At 31.5% G+C, this 18,754-nt stretch overlaps 3 protein-coding genes across 3 annotated transcripts; 2 read left to right on the forward strand and 1 right to left on the reverse strand.

Annotated features, from left to right (window-relative positions):
- Window positions 1-1,789: 1,789 nt before the first annotated feature.
- On the forward strand, window positions 1,790-4,346 carry LOC132715846 (protein Star-like). The gene is made up of 3 exons (XM_060698926.1): window positions 1,790-2,066; window positions 2,464-2,658; window positions 3,824-4,346. Exons 1-3 carry the CDS (start codon window positions 1,830-1,832, stop codon window positions 4,184-4,186), a joined length of 795 nt encoding a protein of 264 aa, XP_060554909.1. The 5' UTR covers window positions 1,790-1,829; the 3' UTR covers window positions 4,187-4,346.
- A 1,117-nt stretch (window positions 4,347-5,463) lies between these two features.
- LOC132715842 (17-beta-hydroxysteroid dehydrogenase type 6-like) lies at window positions 5,464-9,929 on the reverse strand. Its single transcript, XM_060698923.1, has 5 exons — window positions 9,547-9,929; window positions 8,701-8,959; window positions 8,024-8,187; window positions 7,398-7,500; window positions 5,464-6,673 (listed from the first exon to the last, which is right to left on the reverse strand). The coding sequence occupies exons 1-5, from the start codon at window positions 9,866-9,868 to the stop codon at window positions 6,559-6,561; spliced, it is 963 nt and encodes a 320-aa protein (XP_060554906.1). The 5' UTR covers window positions 9,869-9,929; the 3' UTR covers window positions 5,464-6,558.
- A 2,691-nt stretch (window positions 9,930-12,620) lies between these two features.
- On the forward strand, window positions 12,621-17,153 carry LOC132715843 (17-beta-hydroxysteroid dehydrogenase type 6-like). Its single transcript, XM_060698924.1, has 5 exons — window positions 12,621-13,108; window positions 13,505-13,763; window positions 14,411-14,574; window positions 15,507-15,609; window positions 16,893-17,153. Exons 1-5 carry the CDS (start codon window positions 12,787-12,789, stop codon window positions 16,996-16,998), a joined length of 954 nt encoding a protein of 317 aa, XP_060554907.1. The 5' UTR covers window positions 12,621-12,786; the 3' UTR covers window positions 16,999-17,153.
- The last annotated feature ends 1,601 nt before the right edge of the window (window positions 17,154-18,754 follow it).

Below are 18,754 nucleotides of genomic sequence, written 5' to 3' on the forward strand. Positions count from 1 at the left end.
TGAAAGTGAACATATCCGAGAACTTTGCAAAACCATGCACATCAAGAAAATCCAACGCAATACAGACACAGAGCGATTTAACAGAACGCTATTGGGCATGCTCGGAATGCTAGAATAGATACAATAAGAATCTCTACAGAACGTCCAAAACAACAAAATTAAAAATGTTGCAGGCTCGGTTTGATTGAGCCTTTCCACGCTTGCTAGCACCGGCTTAAGCAGTACATAAACATTGTGAAATTTGGAAACACATTTAGACTCATATCAAAAGATTGTAAGAAATACGTCAATCGTTGAGTTTATGCTTTTAATTGTATTCCACATAAAGGCTTTGAAATTTCACCGTTTTTCCTCATGTTTCTTACAAGATGATCCAAACTATCAATAGATTCAACAGCTGAAAAAAGGTCACAGAAAAAAGAAATAGGCAGCAAGGAGGCAAAGAATTACATCAGTGACATGAGGACTAGAGTAAGAAGAACATAGAATATAGTTAAAAACATTTGGACATGTCTAAAATGAAACGAAAGAAGTTTTACGACAGGAAGACGAAAGCGGCCAACATATCTGTTTGTGACTTGTAGGAAGCATAAGATAAATGATAATTTGTAAAAAGAAGTTTATCATATGAAGGACCAGCCAAGGCCAGACATCCCGTTTTCGAGTAAGGTCGGGGAAAACGCATACAAAGAAAGATTTAGCAATTGTCATGAATTTTGAATTTTATGGATGACATACTGTGTTTTGATTAGCTAATATAAATTCAGGCACGTGTATTTTCGCGGGTTTTTCAGTGCCAGTTATGCTTTTCATATATTTTCATACTAATTGCGATATAAAATTAAATTTTATCCATCTTTGTATTGGTAAAGTATTTTGGTACATTTGCTTTTAATTAGTTGTATCCTATGGGCTTCTGTGGAAATGAGTATTACATTCGTTGCTTTGCTTTCGGAGATATTGTAAACATGTTTGCAATATTGCATATTTTGTGTACAGGAAATTAAAAGGTTATCCGGGTTACTAACTATTTAATAGGTATTTAGGCACTTAGCAACTCAAAGAATACGTCGTGTTAATTCTATTCTGATGATGTTGTTAATATGCTGTCTATTTAAATATATATTTGTAATTCAATATCTTATTTGCATAGTAATTAGTTGATATAATGTATTTTTGGGTCACGTGCACGTGCATCTTTCCATGTTACAATGTCATTATTTGTGACAGACATGATGTGTGAATAAAGTCAGATTAGAAGAAAACCCAAAGTCTTGTTTTTAAGTACATTTCATTTAGCGCATGGGTTACATTAATAATTTAATACCATCAACAATCTTTTCAGCTTTTAAGCTTGAAAAGGTAAAACGTGGAAATCATTTCATTTCTGAAAATAACAAAAAATACGAGAACAATATAATTTAGAGGAATTAAATGCAGAAACAAATACAAACATTAAACAGTTGGTAAATGGTAAAACACAAGGCCATTAACGCGGTATGTTCAATACACCAGGTGGTTTTACACCATTATGAAACAAATGACATGCAAGAATGAAAGGTTATTTTCTCTATGAAGCTACGTCAGAAAAGTAAGGTTTAAACATATATTAAGAAGCGACATTTAAAATATTTTCAGAATAGCAAAAGCTTTCTTAGTCTACATGGAAATTTGTTCTTGAAATGACCTTATACGTTTATACATTCAGAATAATGAAAAACAATTTTTCCACACGAGTTGTAACCATTGTCATATGTGCCATAGTGATTTATATGCTCGGATCTTCAAGTTTGAGGCAATTGCTGTTTTCACAACGAACACAGAGGTCAATGGAATATACTTTGCCTCCTCAGTATTTAGCAAAGGATAAACATTTTGACTACAGGAAGGCAATGGAAAGTCTCAATGATGCTAAAGTACAAGACGATGATTTGAAACTAATTGCATTGATAAGGAATTATTATATTGAAAATCCTTCAACTCGACCGTACAATTTTGATGAACCAGATAAAATGGATCAGTCAAAAGGCCAAACGGCAGTTATTGATAAATTGCTGAATCAAAAGGTAGGGATACAATTAAAACATGTAGTTTTCTAAAACAAAAAAGGGAAGGACTCATAAATTCAATTTAATTTTACGTATCTTTAAATGTCTTAGGCATACATGAATAAGGCAACACAATCAAGTAACATTCAATAACAATGAATTGAAACCGTCATCATTAAAGGTCTTATAGGGCATATTTTCATTTTTTTTTCATTTACATTCAAGCATAATTTCTAGAGTCAAATAATTCAGACAAAGAGAAATACATGTAGTTTTATAACGATTTGAAGGGTTATAGGTGAAGTCAAGTCAAGTCAAATATTTTAATGGCAACATCGCAAAGTTACCGTGGCCGATATAGCATATTAACATTACATATGGAAATTATAGTATACAGCTATTACATATTTTCAAGGAAGACGGATTTTTTGTCGAATGTGGAGCTAACTCAGGGGAAAAGCTATCGAATTCGTTATTTCTAGAACGTTATCGTAATTGGGATGGTATTCTGATTGAAGCAAACCCAATCGTCTACAAGATGCTGAAGAAAAAGAACAGAAAATCGTATACACTGAATGCTTGTCTGAACATAAAACCATATCCAGCTATGGTAATGTTTTTGTTTTTATTCATTCTCAACATGTTACATTTACAGGCGTTAAAAATATGGGTAATCTTTTTTAATTATTCGATTTTGACAGAGCATAGGAATAATTCGTTTGAAAAGAAAAAAAAATTCATATGTGTGATAATTACTATTTATTGATGAAATGCATGGCTTAGAATATGTGGCCTGCTTTTTAAATTTGTCTTTGGAAGTCATATTTGTGTTATGCAGGCTTCACAACCTCTGATCCCCTTTCAAAATTCCATTTTATTTAGTTTCGCCCATTCTCGTTTAGGGCACACGCATTTTTTTACTTGGGGACCATATGCCGCTTTTCATTGTTCCATGATAACCGCCATATTAAACACATCTGCGGATGTTTCAAAATTCCAAATTTTACCAGTTCATGTTAAATGTTACTGATTAAGCCGGTGCTAGGGTGCGTGGACGGTAACTTGCACTTACCAGTACCGTCCATGACCAAGCTCAATCAAACTTAGCGTGCAACATTTTCAATTTTGTCGTGTTGGGCTTTCTTTTGGAATTCTTTTTTTCTCTCTATTTTAACTATTCTGTATAAGTAATTTACATTTAAAATAGTCCAGGCATGTCAAAAGAAAATTAATACTTTTGTTAGACATTTGTCAAGTTAAGCAATCCGTTACCTTTGTGAGAAACCTTTTTTAAATATCAAAAACGTGTCTGATCTATTTATTCTTGTGGTAAGATACTATTCTTGTCATCATTACTTTGTAAATACATGTTTTAATAAGGAATATTTATCAAGTGATTTGCGTATAAGTCATATTGTATAATGCAATTAAATATGATTAAAAGGCATGTTTTAAAGGGAAGGGTATAGACAGATCAAGATGTTGTAGCTTTGTTACAAAATATTACGCGTGCAAAACAAACTTCATGGCTAGAAGAGATTGAATCTGTCGTTTGTATTACCACGTTAATAACACGCATCTATATTTTATTTTTAGAATTTGTAAAACGTAAATGTTAAACTGTTAAACTGTTACATCATGCTCGACGTAAATATCAAAAATGATGCATGAAATGTTTCTAAAGGTTTGAATTTATGACCTTTATTGCTTTTCGTAAGACACTTTATATTACATATTTGCATTTCCTTTCATATAGTATTTTATTATCGTTAAAGGTGGCGTTTTTAGAAGACTCTTGGTGGAGTAAAATGTTGGATGGAAATTACTCGAAATCTTACAAAGAAAAAGGGGACGCAGGTCGTTTCATCCAAGTTCAGTGTTTTCCTTTATATTCAATTCTTTTGGCTCTAAATCAGACAAGAGTAGATTACTTTAGCCTAGATGTTGAAGGGACAGAGAAAGGTGTTCTTGATAGTATACCGTGGGACAAAGTGGACATTAGGACGATGTCAATTGAATTCAATAAATGGTCAGGTGGAAAGTCTTCATTGATTGCATACATGGCAAGGCAGGGATATAAAGCTGTTAGTGAAATAGATACCGATAAGGCGCACGATATAATTTTCCTCAGACTGTAAGTCGTATTTATGGCAATTAATGACAATATATGGAAATGATAACAATATATCACAATAAATGACATCATATAATAATGAATGAAGTATATGGCAAAATTACATTATATGACGATAAATTACATTTATTTTTATATGAAATAAATGGCATTGTATGGCAATAGATGAAGTATATGGCAATAAATGACAGTATATGACAATAAATGGTATTGTATGGCAATAGATGAAGTATATGACAATAAATGACAATATATGACAATAAATGACAGTATATGACAATAGATGGCATTGTATTATGACGATAAATGTATGAATGTATATGGCCAAAGATGGCATCTTATTAAAGTTGACAGACAGTGTTGTCCAATGAGAACCATTTGGCAAGAAGCTAAATATATTGTTCATAAACTCTTTGTGAGATATTGCTTAAGAAACACGAATATTTTTTAAGGCAGCACGCCCTCAGGTTTATGTTTTCGTGAAAGTTTCCAAAATGTATTTAAAAGTAAAATATTGTGAGGTGAACAAAAGAGTATTTTTTACACGTTAGGGGGACAGAGTAAGCCCAAAAGCGTTAATCACGCAGTAACAGTATGATGATAAATACTGCAAAAGTCTTTATTCGCACGTACCATAAAAATTATAACTTGAATCTTGAATTACCCTAACTATAATCTTAGTAAATTTTTCTCAATATTGATTTTCTTGGATAATTTTTGCTTATCTGGAGGCATGCAGCTTTAAAAGCATTCACAAATTTTCTTATTGCGTAAAAAGATGCGTTTCATATTTAGTTATGCATGCACGTTTATTTATTGAAATTATCGCATATTCTAAGATCATGCAAAGTTTTGTTGTTTTTTATACAGTTTTGAGGCTTTTTATGTATACATGTTTATGAAAACTTTAACACATTTCGTTTAAGACTATTTTTTAAAGTTCTTGGTTTGAATGTAATTCAAAGAAGGCAATGGATAGAAATATGCCAGTAGTGTAAACATGCCTGTGTTTGAAAAACAAAAACTATTGTTCCTTAATGTTAGTTACCGGTTGAATTTAATTCAAGAAAATATGAACAACACAACTAAGTTCAGAAATACCAGAAATCTTTATAACTGGAATTGTAATGAGTCCATTATTAGAAGCTCACCAACGAAGCTATCTCCTATCATAGACGCAAGATAAAATTGCCAAAAAACAACAACAAAAGATGGAATGTTTAATTAAAATTTTAATGGTAGCAATATGATTTGGTTTACACAATAAAAGCCAGAGCAACATAAAATTTACATATTTATATTCATATGATATTTACCGTATAAATGTACAAACTAGTAATCTACATGTTTCCATTTAAATAAAGATTTTGACCGTACATGTATATATTGCTAAAGTTATATTGTTATGAACAATATAAAACTCCATCCAATGCGATTTTTTCTGTTGGCCAACCCATTTGCATTAATTTTGTTTTAACGTTTTATTTTGAGTGTACATTTGCATGTATATAGTAATAAATATTGGTAATCTAATTGATTTTGTTCTGTTCTTGTAACTTTACAGTATGTAAAGTAGTAAATATAAAATTAAGTTAGTAATACAAAAATATATACAGCCCGTATAAAACTTCCTATCACTTAATTTCTATTTAATATAATCGCAATGCCACATTCATTAAAAAATAATAAAAAAAGCCTCGGGTGTTATTTCAGTTCTCGGGTTGCAAATATGCGCTATGACCCTGAGAGACATGTGGTTTTTTTAACTATCGAACCAATATTTTAATTGAATTAAACATTTTTAATATGCGAGAGCAGATCGGCCAGGGGAGAGAACTAGAACAGTACGTTTTTTAAGTCTATGAAGATTACACGCCCCTGGTGAGTAAAATTTATACAGTAATTATATTGCAAAAAAATATTGACCATGATGATAGATCGAAATAACACAATGTGAAGTCACATTAGGCTAAAACGTTTACGTTTCCACCTCAAATAATGTAAAATTTATATCACTTCATGATGATACAGGAAATTTCATTATTGAATTTTGGTGCAATGGCTAACAAAAATAAGTTTTTATTTAATAGATTCAACAGCTCGTCTTTTCATTTTGCATCTGAAATTCCACAAATTCTAGTACAAGATATCACCAGCGACATTTCCATTTAAAACTAAAGATTTATGTTCTCTTGTATTCAAACTGTAGCAATTACATGCCATAAATATATTTAAGTCCTACTTAGACATCCCAGCAACGTTTCTACTGCGCATGTCCCTTTGTTATTAGATGTTTCCGGTATATTTATGTCATACGTTCGTACATATAAAATCTTTGAACGGTGCTGACAAAATCGAAATTCAGACTAAAAATGCTTATTTCTTATTCATTTTTCGTCCAATCATTTTGTCAATAAGGTAGTCACTTATGCATTCAGGTAGCGTCCATAGCAACCTCATCATGTACTTTGCATCGTTGCCAACCAAGTATCTACAAATACAAAATTATGAATAATTCCACAATATCTCTTTACATTTAACATTGTAATGCTTATTCCTAATATCTCCAAAATTTCTAATACATAGAGATGAAATTGTCTTTTCTTTTCTTTTTCTTATTAAAGCGTGCTTTTTTCAAATATCTTAGGCGCCTTAATGGGTTTATGATGTGTTTTCCTCATTTTATAATTATACTGAAATAGTAACTAGTTAATTAATTTAAATAACGTTACTCTACAATTGAAATAAGTACACTATAATATATTCAAGTATGTATAAATTTAACGATTGGATTGTTTCCATCGGTCAGCTTTAATTACAAACTAATATACACGTCCTGTTTGTAACAATAAATATAAAACAGTCAGCATGTGTCATCCTCGCATAGATCATGAGAAAATGAGTATGAAGGGAATGATAACACATATTTAGGGAGACTAAAAAAACGTTGGATCACCTCACTAAATACCGTATACTGGTATTTACCGGACAAGGGGCTTGAATGATTATATGCTATAATCTCGTCCTGTTCGTTCAATGAAAGGAACTTTAAATATCTGATTCATCTCTCTGATAATAAATAGAAAATGTAATAATTGGCGAAAAAGTGATTTCTTTTTGTAATTTGTGATCATGATTTTTTCTGCAAGCATCTAGAGACACTGTAATGACTTTTATTACTTATATTGATGGTCATGATACTAAACCTTTCCTACCTTTTCTTAGGATACTTGGCAGTAAGTGCGTGCTCATAGGCTTCCACCACCTCATTCACATTAACCGAGGCTTTGGATGTAGCTTTGATGAAATTGGTCATACCTGAATGTAAAATGTGATATGAGGCAGGATAACACAATTAATCATTTTGGAAAAGGGAAATGCATTTAAACATAAGACTAATTATACCTTAGTGAAGTAGCGATTTATTATTTCTTCCAACAAATTTAAATGGACAAGTAATGTTATCCAATCTTTTTTCTTCAAGGATCAAGAAATCATTTAAGAGCAATTATTGTTATTAGGGTATTAGAAATAATTTTAGTTTAAACATATTAATTATCAATTATCGACTGTTTAGCACGTTATTTGCAACTTAAATTATTCACATTTGACTCCATATCCTGGAACTAAACAGTGTTGCTCTCATACGAGTTAACATGATCTTTACCCGAGTAGGACTCGAACCCAATTAAGATCCTCGGGTTAAATAGCAGATATATTTACTACAAGATATTGTATTATCATATCCTACGTAAAAAACATGGTTTAAACTATCGCTAAAACAAAAAAGGCAGGAAAAAGCATAATCATTAAAAGCATCTTTTTTAAAGTTTCAATTTACATTGGTTAATGTAATCATCCCGGAGTGTCTTTTTGATTTCTTCAGGCAAGTTTTTCACTTTGTCTTCAAGTCTTTTTTGCTGACCCTTTGGGTCGATTATTCCTGTTTTGAAGGCGCCGGGTTCAACTATACATACTTTCACTCCAGTTCTATATAATTCCCTTCTGTAAATAAAAGAGAAATAATTACTCTAAAATTGAGATAAAACTGCTTTTTAAAACATGGCAGTCATTGATATTGCACTTAATCACCAATTAACAATATCAATATTTTTCTGTTCATATAAAGTACAATCTATTAAAGACACACGATGATATCTTTAGGTAATTAATTAGTTTTCTTGCAGTAAAATCTTACTGGATAAATTTAATTTGAAAAGGAAAATACTCAAACCATTTTTTGGAAATGCCTTTCATATTACTTGGCAAGTTAATGTAGTTCTGTATTAAAAAAGAAAATCTACATGTTTAATGACACTTTGTATACAAAATGTAATAATTTATAGTGTGTTTAGTCAAGAACGTAACGTATCTTCTCATTCAGTACTCATCAGATGTTTATTTTGCATACAGAAAAAGACTGTATAGCATTTATCAGTACACAATGTGTTTCAGATTTTAAATTTGAGCATAATATATCTTTACACAATCTAAATTAATTTAGTTTGGACAATTTACCTGAGGACGTCCGAATATGCTTCAACACAATATTTCGACACAACATAAGTTACTTGACCAAATGCAATACGCCCCATCATACTGGAGGTATTTATAATCCGTCCTTTTTCTTTAATTATAAGCGGTGTTAAAGCGTTCGTTACCAAAGCAACGCCATAGAAATTGACAGACAAAACATTTTCAAAATCTTCTTTAGTCTGCCAAGTGCATTGTCCCGCAGTCCCAGTAACCCCGGCATTGTTCACAACGGCCCAAAGACCTGAAATGTTTTATAAACAGAATCTGTTTGAAATGAACTTATACTTATAAGTTTTTGAAGACTTTAAAAAATCTAAATGTACATGTACGTATACTATCAATAAACTTATTGATTTATTTTGTACCCAAAAAATATCCCACATAATTGTTTTAACTATTCAATAATCTATTTAGAAGGCTTTATTTATATCAAGTTTAATTAAATGGTCTACCGATAGAATTGATGATGAGGCCATGCTTTACATATTTATCTTTTTCCTATACGTATCACCTGTATCGTTTACTTTAAACCAATTTAAAGGTATGCGAATACAAGTTAATGTGTATGCAAACCCAAGTAGATCTATTTAGAAGAATTATGTAAGGTCGGTCTTTCGTTCGCATGTAAAACTATTCTGTTTGTTGTTTATTTGTAAGTACACTATATATTATTTTGGGAATAAATATGACTGTATAAACCAAGTAGATCACTGAAAATTAAATACAAAAACAAATATGACATAGAAATTTATTTTTGAACCATACATATGTACACCAGCCGGACGTGTAAACAGCTCATAGTGCAAAATTCTCAAAATTTAAACTTGCCTTTATCTGTAGGTAATTTGTTTTTGATCGTTTCAACCATTTTGTCAATACTTGTCGCACTTGAGACATCAACTTGTATCGCTGTCAGGTTTTCGGAACATTCTTCCGTCAGCTGAGTAACAGCACTATTCGTATAGCATCCAGCGAATACACGAAACCGCATCACATCTAATCTCTTAGCCAGCATATTCCCGAACCCGGTATCACACCCGGTCACCAACACATATCGCTGCTCAAACTTACTTACTCTTAGTTTTCGAAGTAGCCACTCTATACCGAAAGATATGAGTATTATAAACGAAATAACTAACAATATTTCCATGTTTGTATATGCTGGGTTATGTAGGCACAGATCTAAACCTTGTGTAGTATAAATTAGTACTTGTAGTTAGCCTTAATGAAACTTTAGTGACCTTGTTAGGTTCACATAGCGTGAAATGTGTGACCTTTTATGCGAAGTTTTACATAAATCTACTTCATTTTAATAAATCTCCTCTATAGAAACGGTGAAAAAGGTGTCGTTTTAAACTTAAATCAAAATAACAAACTGTCTTAATGTGATGTGTGTAGGATATAATATAAAAAATTATGCAAAGAAAATTGGTTTATAAAGTATAAACATATACATGCATCTGTTTGTTAAACAATAAGTCATTACGATGCGACTTTAATGCACTGAATCGCTCTGTTTATTCGCCAAACTATCAAGTTATTAAGTAATAGAAAATATCATTTTTAAATGTATCTATATAAATAATGGAAAACTTTTACAAAATCTTTACGGTGATACTCCGATAAATGAACGGTATATGGTAAATGATTGAGTCGTTAGGTTTGATTTATTTAACAGGGGTAATCAGTAATTACTGTTCACGGGCTATTTATTTTGCACCAACACTGACTATGGCGTACTTAGTAGTATTTTCAGCTGGAATTGACCTCCATTCATTATTCCTGACACCAGCGACACCTTAGTTAACAACTGACCGTCCCGGACCGTACTAGCTGGAAAGCATCCTCGCATGACAGTCCAGTCGAGTTATATATTCTTTAAAGTTTTTACTAAAAGGTTTGATGTGAATATTTAATTTTCTACAGCTAATAATGCAAATTGTGCGGAAAATAACATTATTTATTTTATTGCATAGGTTGCCAAAGGAATGTGCAGACAAAATATAGCAAGAATAAGATGAATAAGTTATAGAAGGATATATTTTCCCGTATAACCCTGTTAACAATCTATATAATGGGAATCATAGAATGCTATTTTCTACCGTAAAGTCCTGTAAACAACCCATATAATAAGAATCTTACTAGGCTATAAACCTGTAAAAAACCTGAATACGTTTGTAAAACTTCAAATGCAACCTTTCTAATTTCTTAGATTCGCTAACACTTTACCGATGTTAAAAAGTAACATAAAAATAGAAAATATCCGATAAGCATACATTGATACTTGCTACTTTTATTTCGTTAAAGATAGTATTGTGTGTATTTCAAAGAAAATTAACGAAGTTCTTGCAAGTTACATAATCATTTATTACCTATGACGATGGAATTCACACAGTCGACGCCCGATTTCTCCTTTTTTATGGTAGTATAAATATTTATATAATAAATTATATCATCTTGTATAAGTTTATCCTAAGATTCGATATTATTTTTAAATGAAAAAATATAATGTGTAAGTTTTGCAATATGACATATGAAAAGACGCTTGATATGCAAAAATGTAAGTATTTGTTGCTAATAAAACGTGATATTCATAAACATACAAGCTGGGTACATTATCTGGATGTGTGCTTGGTGGTAATTATACAATGTATTTAGTAAAATATCTGAATTTGTCTCTTTTTTCCAAAACGTACATGGGCGTATCCGATATATTTATAAATCCGTGTGGTACATGGGCTGTGAAAGCATTTCCTTCTGTGAAATACATTTTAACTTAAAAGGAATTTTGTAATTTTAAAATAATTAGAAATTTTCGAGTCACTGGTAGTAATAATAATAATAATAATAATAATAATAATAATAATAATAATAATAATAATAATAATAATAATAATAATAATACTACTACTACTACTACTACTACTACTACTAATAATAATAATAATAATAATGTAAGTATGGACGTTCAATCATAAAATTGAAAATTGGAATTTAAATTTAAATGGATTCATGATGTTTATCTCTTTTCTCAAAAGGATATTGGTCACTTTGCATCAGAAATGCTATGTCATACATTGACCTACACTTATACAAACACGGAGATGTCACGAGAATATACATAGTCAAGCTTAAATGAAAGGTTTGAATGTAAAGCTGTCAATTATATTGAAGAACAATCAGGGAAATAGTGCATGAAGTTTAAACTAAACCTGGCTGTACGCTTGGTAAAGAAAACAACAAATGAGCCGCGTCACGACAAAACCAACATAGTGCGTTTGCGACCAGCATGGATCCAGACCAGCCTGCGCATCCGCGCAGTCTGATCAGGATCCATGCTGCTCGCTTACAAACCCTATTATAAGTAGAGAAACTGATAGCGAACAGCATGGATCCTGATCAGACTGCCCGGATGCGCAGGCTGGTCTGGATCCATGCTGGTCGCAAACCCATTATGTTGGTTTTGTTGTGACGCGGATCAAATTTATGTCCATCATGTCACTTGTACCGATCTGCAAGTTGTGTTGACAGATACATGAGTGTACTTATCTTAAACAGTTATAAGGATAACTTTATATTATTTTAGATAATTTTCTTAAATTGTGTCTAAGAAAAGAAGCAATTCAATTTCCTTTATTTTTTTTATTTTTTTTAGTAAAGTCGTCATCTTGATAAATATTTATGTTTTTCTTTTAAGAGCATATGAGCATATGATGACATATAAATCAATTTGAAAAAGATATTAAATTATCAGACTTGCGTTTAAAATTCATTGTAATTATATCAATATTAGTAATCTTATGTAAATAATTCGGCTATTCAATATTGTATCTATATCTACTTGTTATATCTACTTGCCATCTTAATAGTATTTCTCCTATTTATATGATGTAAATGAAGCTTAAATTTTCTCGTTAGTTTAAGCTGTTCAAATCTAGGTTAAAACATTGAAGTGTTTCGGAAACTATATGCATAATGTTTTATACATTTGCTTGAGTATATGTGTTCAAAGTTCATATTTTTAATTATATTTCTTAGATATTTGGTGGGATAAAGTTATTAATCTCAATGGAGCTTTTCATTATTGTTGCCGTTGTTGTGATAATTGGACTAGTCTTTGAATATTTTCTGAGACAATTAAAAGTTGGAGATTATGAGTCTCGATACATAGTTATAACCGGATGTGACTCGGGATTCGGACACGATTTTGCTAAAAGGGCTGATGCATTAGGATTCAACGTGTTTGCATGTTGTTTAACAAAAGCTGCAGTCCAGAAATTCAAAGAGACGGGTTCTCCAAAATTAGTTGCATTCGAAATGGACGTCTCAAAAGATGCGAGTATAGAAAAATCATTAGAAATAGTAAAACGGACGCTGCCCGAAGGGAAAGGTATGTTTTTATTATATTTGCTTACACAAATCACTAAAGTATATTTTTTGTTTCTCATAAATTGTCTTAAAAAATAAGTATTATCACGGATCTTGATTACATAAATCCGTGGTAATATTTAAAACATTTCGTAATGATATTTCACTACTTTAACAGATAACACCAAAATTCTTTGATTGTGAAAATATTGTAGTATCTTACGTTGACATAGAGATGGTGGTTGGTATCTCACCTGCCAAAAGAGCAAACAAAATCTTAATTTCATCCGAAATTATTTTGGTGTGTTAAAGTCAGAATTCAAAATATCTCCTGCGACGTTTTCAAAAGTTGTCTTTTCTTTTTTTTCTTTTTCATAAACAAAAACATATATCCGAAAAGTTTATATATATTTTATAGGATTGTGGGCAATAGTAAATAATGCGGGCATTTTAGGCGGGATTGGATCGACACATCTTCATACAAGACAAGACTATGAGAACACCTTGTCTGTGAATCTTTACGGGGTTATCATGGTCACAAAAGCATTTATGCCACTTGTTTTGAAAGAGAAAGGGCGCATCGTTAATACCTCCAGCTGTCTGGGGAGAATTGCACTGTTAAATTCCTCCTATTGTATATCAAAGTATGGCGTGGAGGCATTTTCAGATGTTTTACGGTAAGTAGTGTCTCCTTTTATTATTTATTTTATTATTTATACCTGTTCTTTTCTGTTATTAACCTGTCAATAACTGCATAAATAATGTTCCGGTCAGTGCACACGATACATACACACAACCTTTAAAAGATATTCACCGAGATATGTAAATGCGTATTATTTATGCTGTTATGTATACATGTATATGTTTTAGCTCATACTGTCATGTTATGTACATAAATAGGGCATTAAATAGTATTCAAGTTACAATTATTGACTTGTGAGCCGTTGCATACGATGTGATTTTCACCGATAAATGTCATATTGACCAGGCAAAGGCCGAGGTTAGTTTGCTATTTTGTCGAAGAATATCACATCATATTCAATGGATAATTATTCAATAATTGTTTTATTATATGATCAGCCTTAGTTTCACAAAAAGTAAAGCCTAATATTAAAAAAAACGTATCGATGTTCTTATTATTGCGGTGTTACTATTTACTTTTATTATTGGGTAACTAGATTTGAATCGAGAAATATGCAATAAAGAACAAACATCATTAATTTGCAATGTGGTGATTGAATATGAGTCTGATTCTATATTTAGGGAAAGTCCACTTTAGCCATTGAAAATAATAATACACCAAAATTCATTTTTTTATTATCAGACGAGAACTTTACAGAACAGGAGTCAAAGTACAATTAATAGAACCTGGAGCTTTCAAAACACCAATATTCGGGAGGGATTATATCCGAAAAATGGCAGAAAACAAAGTAGCAAGTTTACCAGCAGACGTAAAGTCGGATCTTCCAGAAGATGCCGTAGATCAGCGTAAGTGGTCATGGCCAAAACATGGATATTATTATATGATTATCACATTGATCAGATTGTATGTTTGTTGATTAGTTTTTATTGTTGTTGTTGTTGTTTGTCCTTTCTTTGGCTTTGAGTCGCACCAACATTGTAAAGGTCACATGTTAAATGTTCTGCGTTACTGGTGGAGGAAGCATCAGATGCTCCACCTTGCATTATTTCAGACACGAGTAGTGCCATCGTAATTCCGATCAGTTAAGATAATAAAACAATAGTCAAAATTTCGAAGATATATATAGCAAAGTACAGCTTGATATACAATAAAGGTGGATTTATTCTAAAGTCGTCATCATCATCATTATCTAATTAACACAATTGTTGAAATTTCAAAGATAAATGGAGCACAAAGAATAGTTTGATATACAATATAGGTGGATATATTCTAAAGTCGTCATCATCATCATTATCTTGAACTAGATGTACCATGTTTTCTTTCCAAATACTTACGGGTTTTTTTTTGCAATTCTTAAAAGAAGCTAAGGTCAATGCCATCTCGTTTGACTTAATCCTTCCAAAAACGTACGTTTCTTTTCTTCACTTTTTTTCAATTTTTAAAAGAAGTTGAGGTCAATGTCATCTTTCAAAAATATAAAAGAAACAATACAATGAAAATTGCTGCCAGTCTGAAAGATAAGAATAATTGAAGTACGACATAACATTGAGTTACCCAGCTCCAGCTATCGTTAATCAGTTTAACCTTTCAATGTAGGAAAATAATGTTTCACTGTTAAAGTAATTTTTAACTTCAGAACAGTTATGTATTGCTACACATCTTGTGGTAGTTTTTTCTGATCATCCTCAATTCAGTTGATAACCATTGCTTTCAAATAATTCTTATGACTTAATCATATACTTTTGTTTCATTTTAATTCTTTTATTTGTTTATGAAGTCGTTGGTTCAATCCGCCGACTGGAAGAGACTGGTTCAACAAACACACAGCTCGTGGTGGACGCCTACCTCCATGCTGTCACAGCATTGTTCCCACTAAAGAGGTAAATTAATCGTTTACACTGTTTTTATTATCATAAAAATAAATGTTAGAAAAAAGCAACTTATATTTGGCCTAATTACTAAAGCTATTATTCAATTGTAACTTTAAGTACCATTGTTTGATAAATTAACTTGAAAGCGTGCTTTATTTCCGGTGATATATCAATAACTTACTTATATAACAATGTGAATTACTTCGGCTAAGATATATAAACAGTTGAATGACTGTGATGAGGGAGTTTTGCGTATACAAAAACGTAATGTTGAGTATTTGATTGCAAATTGACATTAACGTTACGGTTGAGTATATGATTGCAATATGACATTACGTTACGGTTGAGTATATGATTGCAATATGACATTACGTTACGGTTGAGTATATGATTGCAATATGACATTACGTTACGGTTGAGTTTATGATTGCAATATGACATTACGTTACGGTTGAGTATATGATTGCAATATGACATTACGTTACGGTTTGATTTTATGATTGCAATATGGCATTACGTTACGGTTGAGAACATGATTGCAATATGACATTACGTTACGGTTGAGTATATGATTGCAGTATGACAATACGTTACGGTTAAGTACAATATGGCATAACGTTACTGTTGTCTATATAATTGCAATGTGAAATTAAGTGACGGTTGTATTAATGATTGCAGTATGACATTTCGTAACGGTTTGTCTTTATGATTGCAAAAAGGCATTACGTTACGGTTGAGTACATGATTGCAATATGGCATAACGTTACGGTTGACTATATGATTGCAATGTGACATTAAGTTACGGTTGTCTTTATGATTGCAATATGACATAACGTTAAGGTTGTCGATATGATTGCGAAATGACATTACGTTACGGTTGTCTATAATGATTGTTATATGACATTACGTTACGGTTGACTTTTTTATTGCAATATGACTATACATTACGGCTGTCTTTATGATTGCAATATGACATAAAGTTACGGTTGTCTATATGATTGCAATATGACATTACGTTACGGTTACATGTATATACATCGTTTGTATGTGGTGCGCACCTTGTGATTTCCCGGTTCAACATTAAATCAAGTCTAATTAAATTTTGAGATGAAAGCATTTTCATAAAAACATATTAAATTTAAATTATATGTCTGAGAAACATGTTCATGTTAATTAAGTGATAACATTTAAATATAAACCTTTTACATTCACATACATTATGATAGGAATTCGTAAAAGGTGTGTCTGGTGATTTTCTTCCCTTTCATTACAATTTTGGTTGTATATTGTAGATACATGGTGGGTAATGATAGCAAGTATGCGTACCGTCTGCTTTCGATCCTCCCAGAATGCATCAGTGATTTTTACGTTGACTTGAGGGACGCACGTTCTATCTAAGATGACGATTGTAGATTGCATATAAATAATCGTTTCCGATGAATCACATTCTTTGAGATCTTTATATTTATACATGTATATGTATATAAATATGGTGTTGGGTATTATGTATATATAACATTTAGTCAGAATAAACTTGTATACAAAATATACGTTTGATAGTAAAACATTGGTTATGTTTTATTAACATACCATGAAATTTAATAAAACTCATTGCAATTCATCGCATGATTTATTTGTTGATAAATGAATGTAGTATTTTATCTTAAGTCTATTTGTATTGCTAATGTGTGCAGGTAAAAGGGATATATTTGATTTAAATGTATATACAGATATAAATTAAAATGTTCAAATCAAATAAATGAAATATGGCGACAGATTTTGCAAACAGCACTTTAATCAACACAACATATATGTACATCCTGGTGATGTATACAATTAAAAAGATTTCTACTAGTACACCGCCTGCTAAGTTAATTAGAAAATCAAAATGGAGTATTTAATACCACAGGACAACAAAATGGACAAAATAAAATTCGGGGCACGCCATCCGCCATATTTATTTTCACAAGGTTACCTATATAGGAGACAGTATACTGTTTTTAAGGCTAGTAGTCCGGTCAGCTCAATATGTACAGCGTTTGACTGTGAATCGGGCGACTCTGGTTCGATTCTCGGACGAAGCAGATCACTTTCATCATTCGCACTGTACCTCTGCTCTGCATGTACAGAAGTAATCAATTTTTTGCTAAAGTGAAGGCAACTTATTCTGGTAAACTGTTTGACAGCATGCCCAGGAACGATGCGGTGGCTCATTGCCGAGATCCGGAGTGAAAACTACCAACACCACCACCGTTTTCAAGGCTTCTCGACAAATATATAACTGACCGCATCAAAACCTCACATACAAGTCTGTAATCAAACTCCAGAAATAGATGCATTTTATTTTCCCATAAACATAAGTATCTTACAGCAAACAAAAATAATACATGTCCAACTTCTGGTTTTCTATTTCACAGCCCTGAGGATTTGCTTGTTTTCATCGTGAAAACATATTATTAAAAAACAGCCAACATTTCCTTTTATTGAAATCCTAAAAAAATAAGGTCGAAATATATATTATATACTGCTTGTCAAACTCCAAGTCTGAAGATAACATGAAAACAGCTTTTTCAAAATCATTCAAACCCTACGAAAAACATTTCATTTATTGAAATATTTCAATTGTAAATTGATGTAAATCAAATGATAAAATAATGATAACAACAATATTGCTTTTTTAAAAAGAAGCATGCCAGAGGGTTTTTTAACTGTGGAAGCTTTGCTTAATTATTCAAATGGCGGAGAAAGTAAAGAATTTCTGATTGTTTTAATTGCATCTGCGAACAAAAGCAAATTTTGGCTGTTCCTCCAAATCTCTGGAAAAGCTCTATTCTGAAGTTAAAGGAGCAGCAAAATTGTATAGCTCGGTGACATTGTAGCTAAAGTGTTTAGTGTTACTATTTAACAAAACATGAAATAATAAAATGCTTTTCATAACCAATTATCAATTTATACAGTTTAAAGGATTAAAAACGGCATGAATCACTGCTTATAATGTTGAATGTGAAGTTAATGATATATTTTCTGACTTTTCCTTTTACCGATGTGTTCACATCAATGCTAATTTTTCGTTTAAATAAACTCGTTTTTTTAATCGGAGCATGCACATAACGATTGTGTAAACTGGTTCTAACGAGATTAGAATTCAAATGAA

Source organism: Ruditapes philippinarum, unplaced genomic scaffold (assembly GCF_026571515.1).
Source record: "Ruditapes philippinarum isolate M1 unplaced genomic scaffold, ASM2657151v2 ctg661_1_1_1_1, whole genome shotgun sequence".
NCBI lineage: Eukaryota > Metazoa > Mollusca > Bivalvia > Venerida > Veneridae > Ruditapes > Ruditapes philippinarum.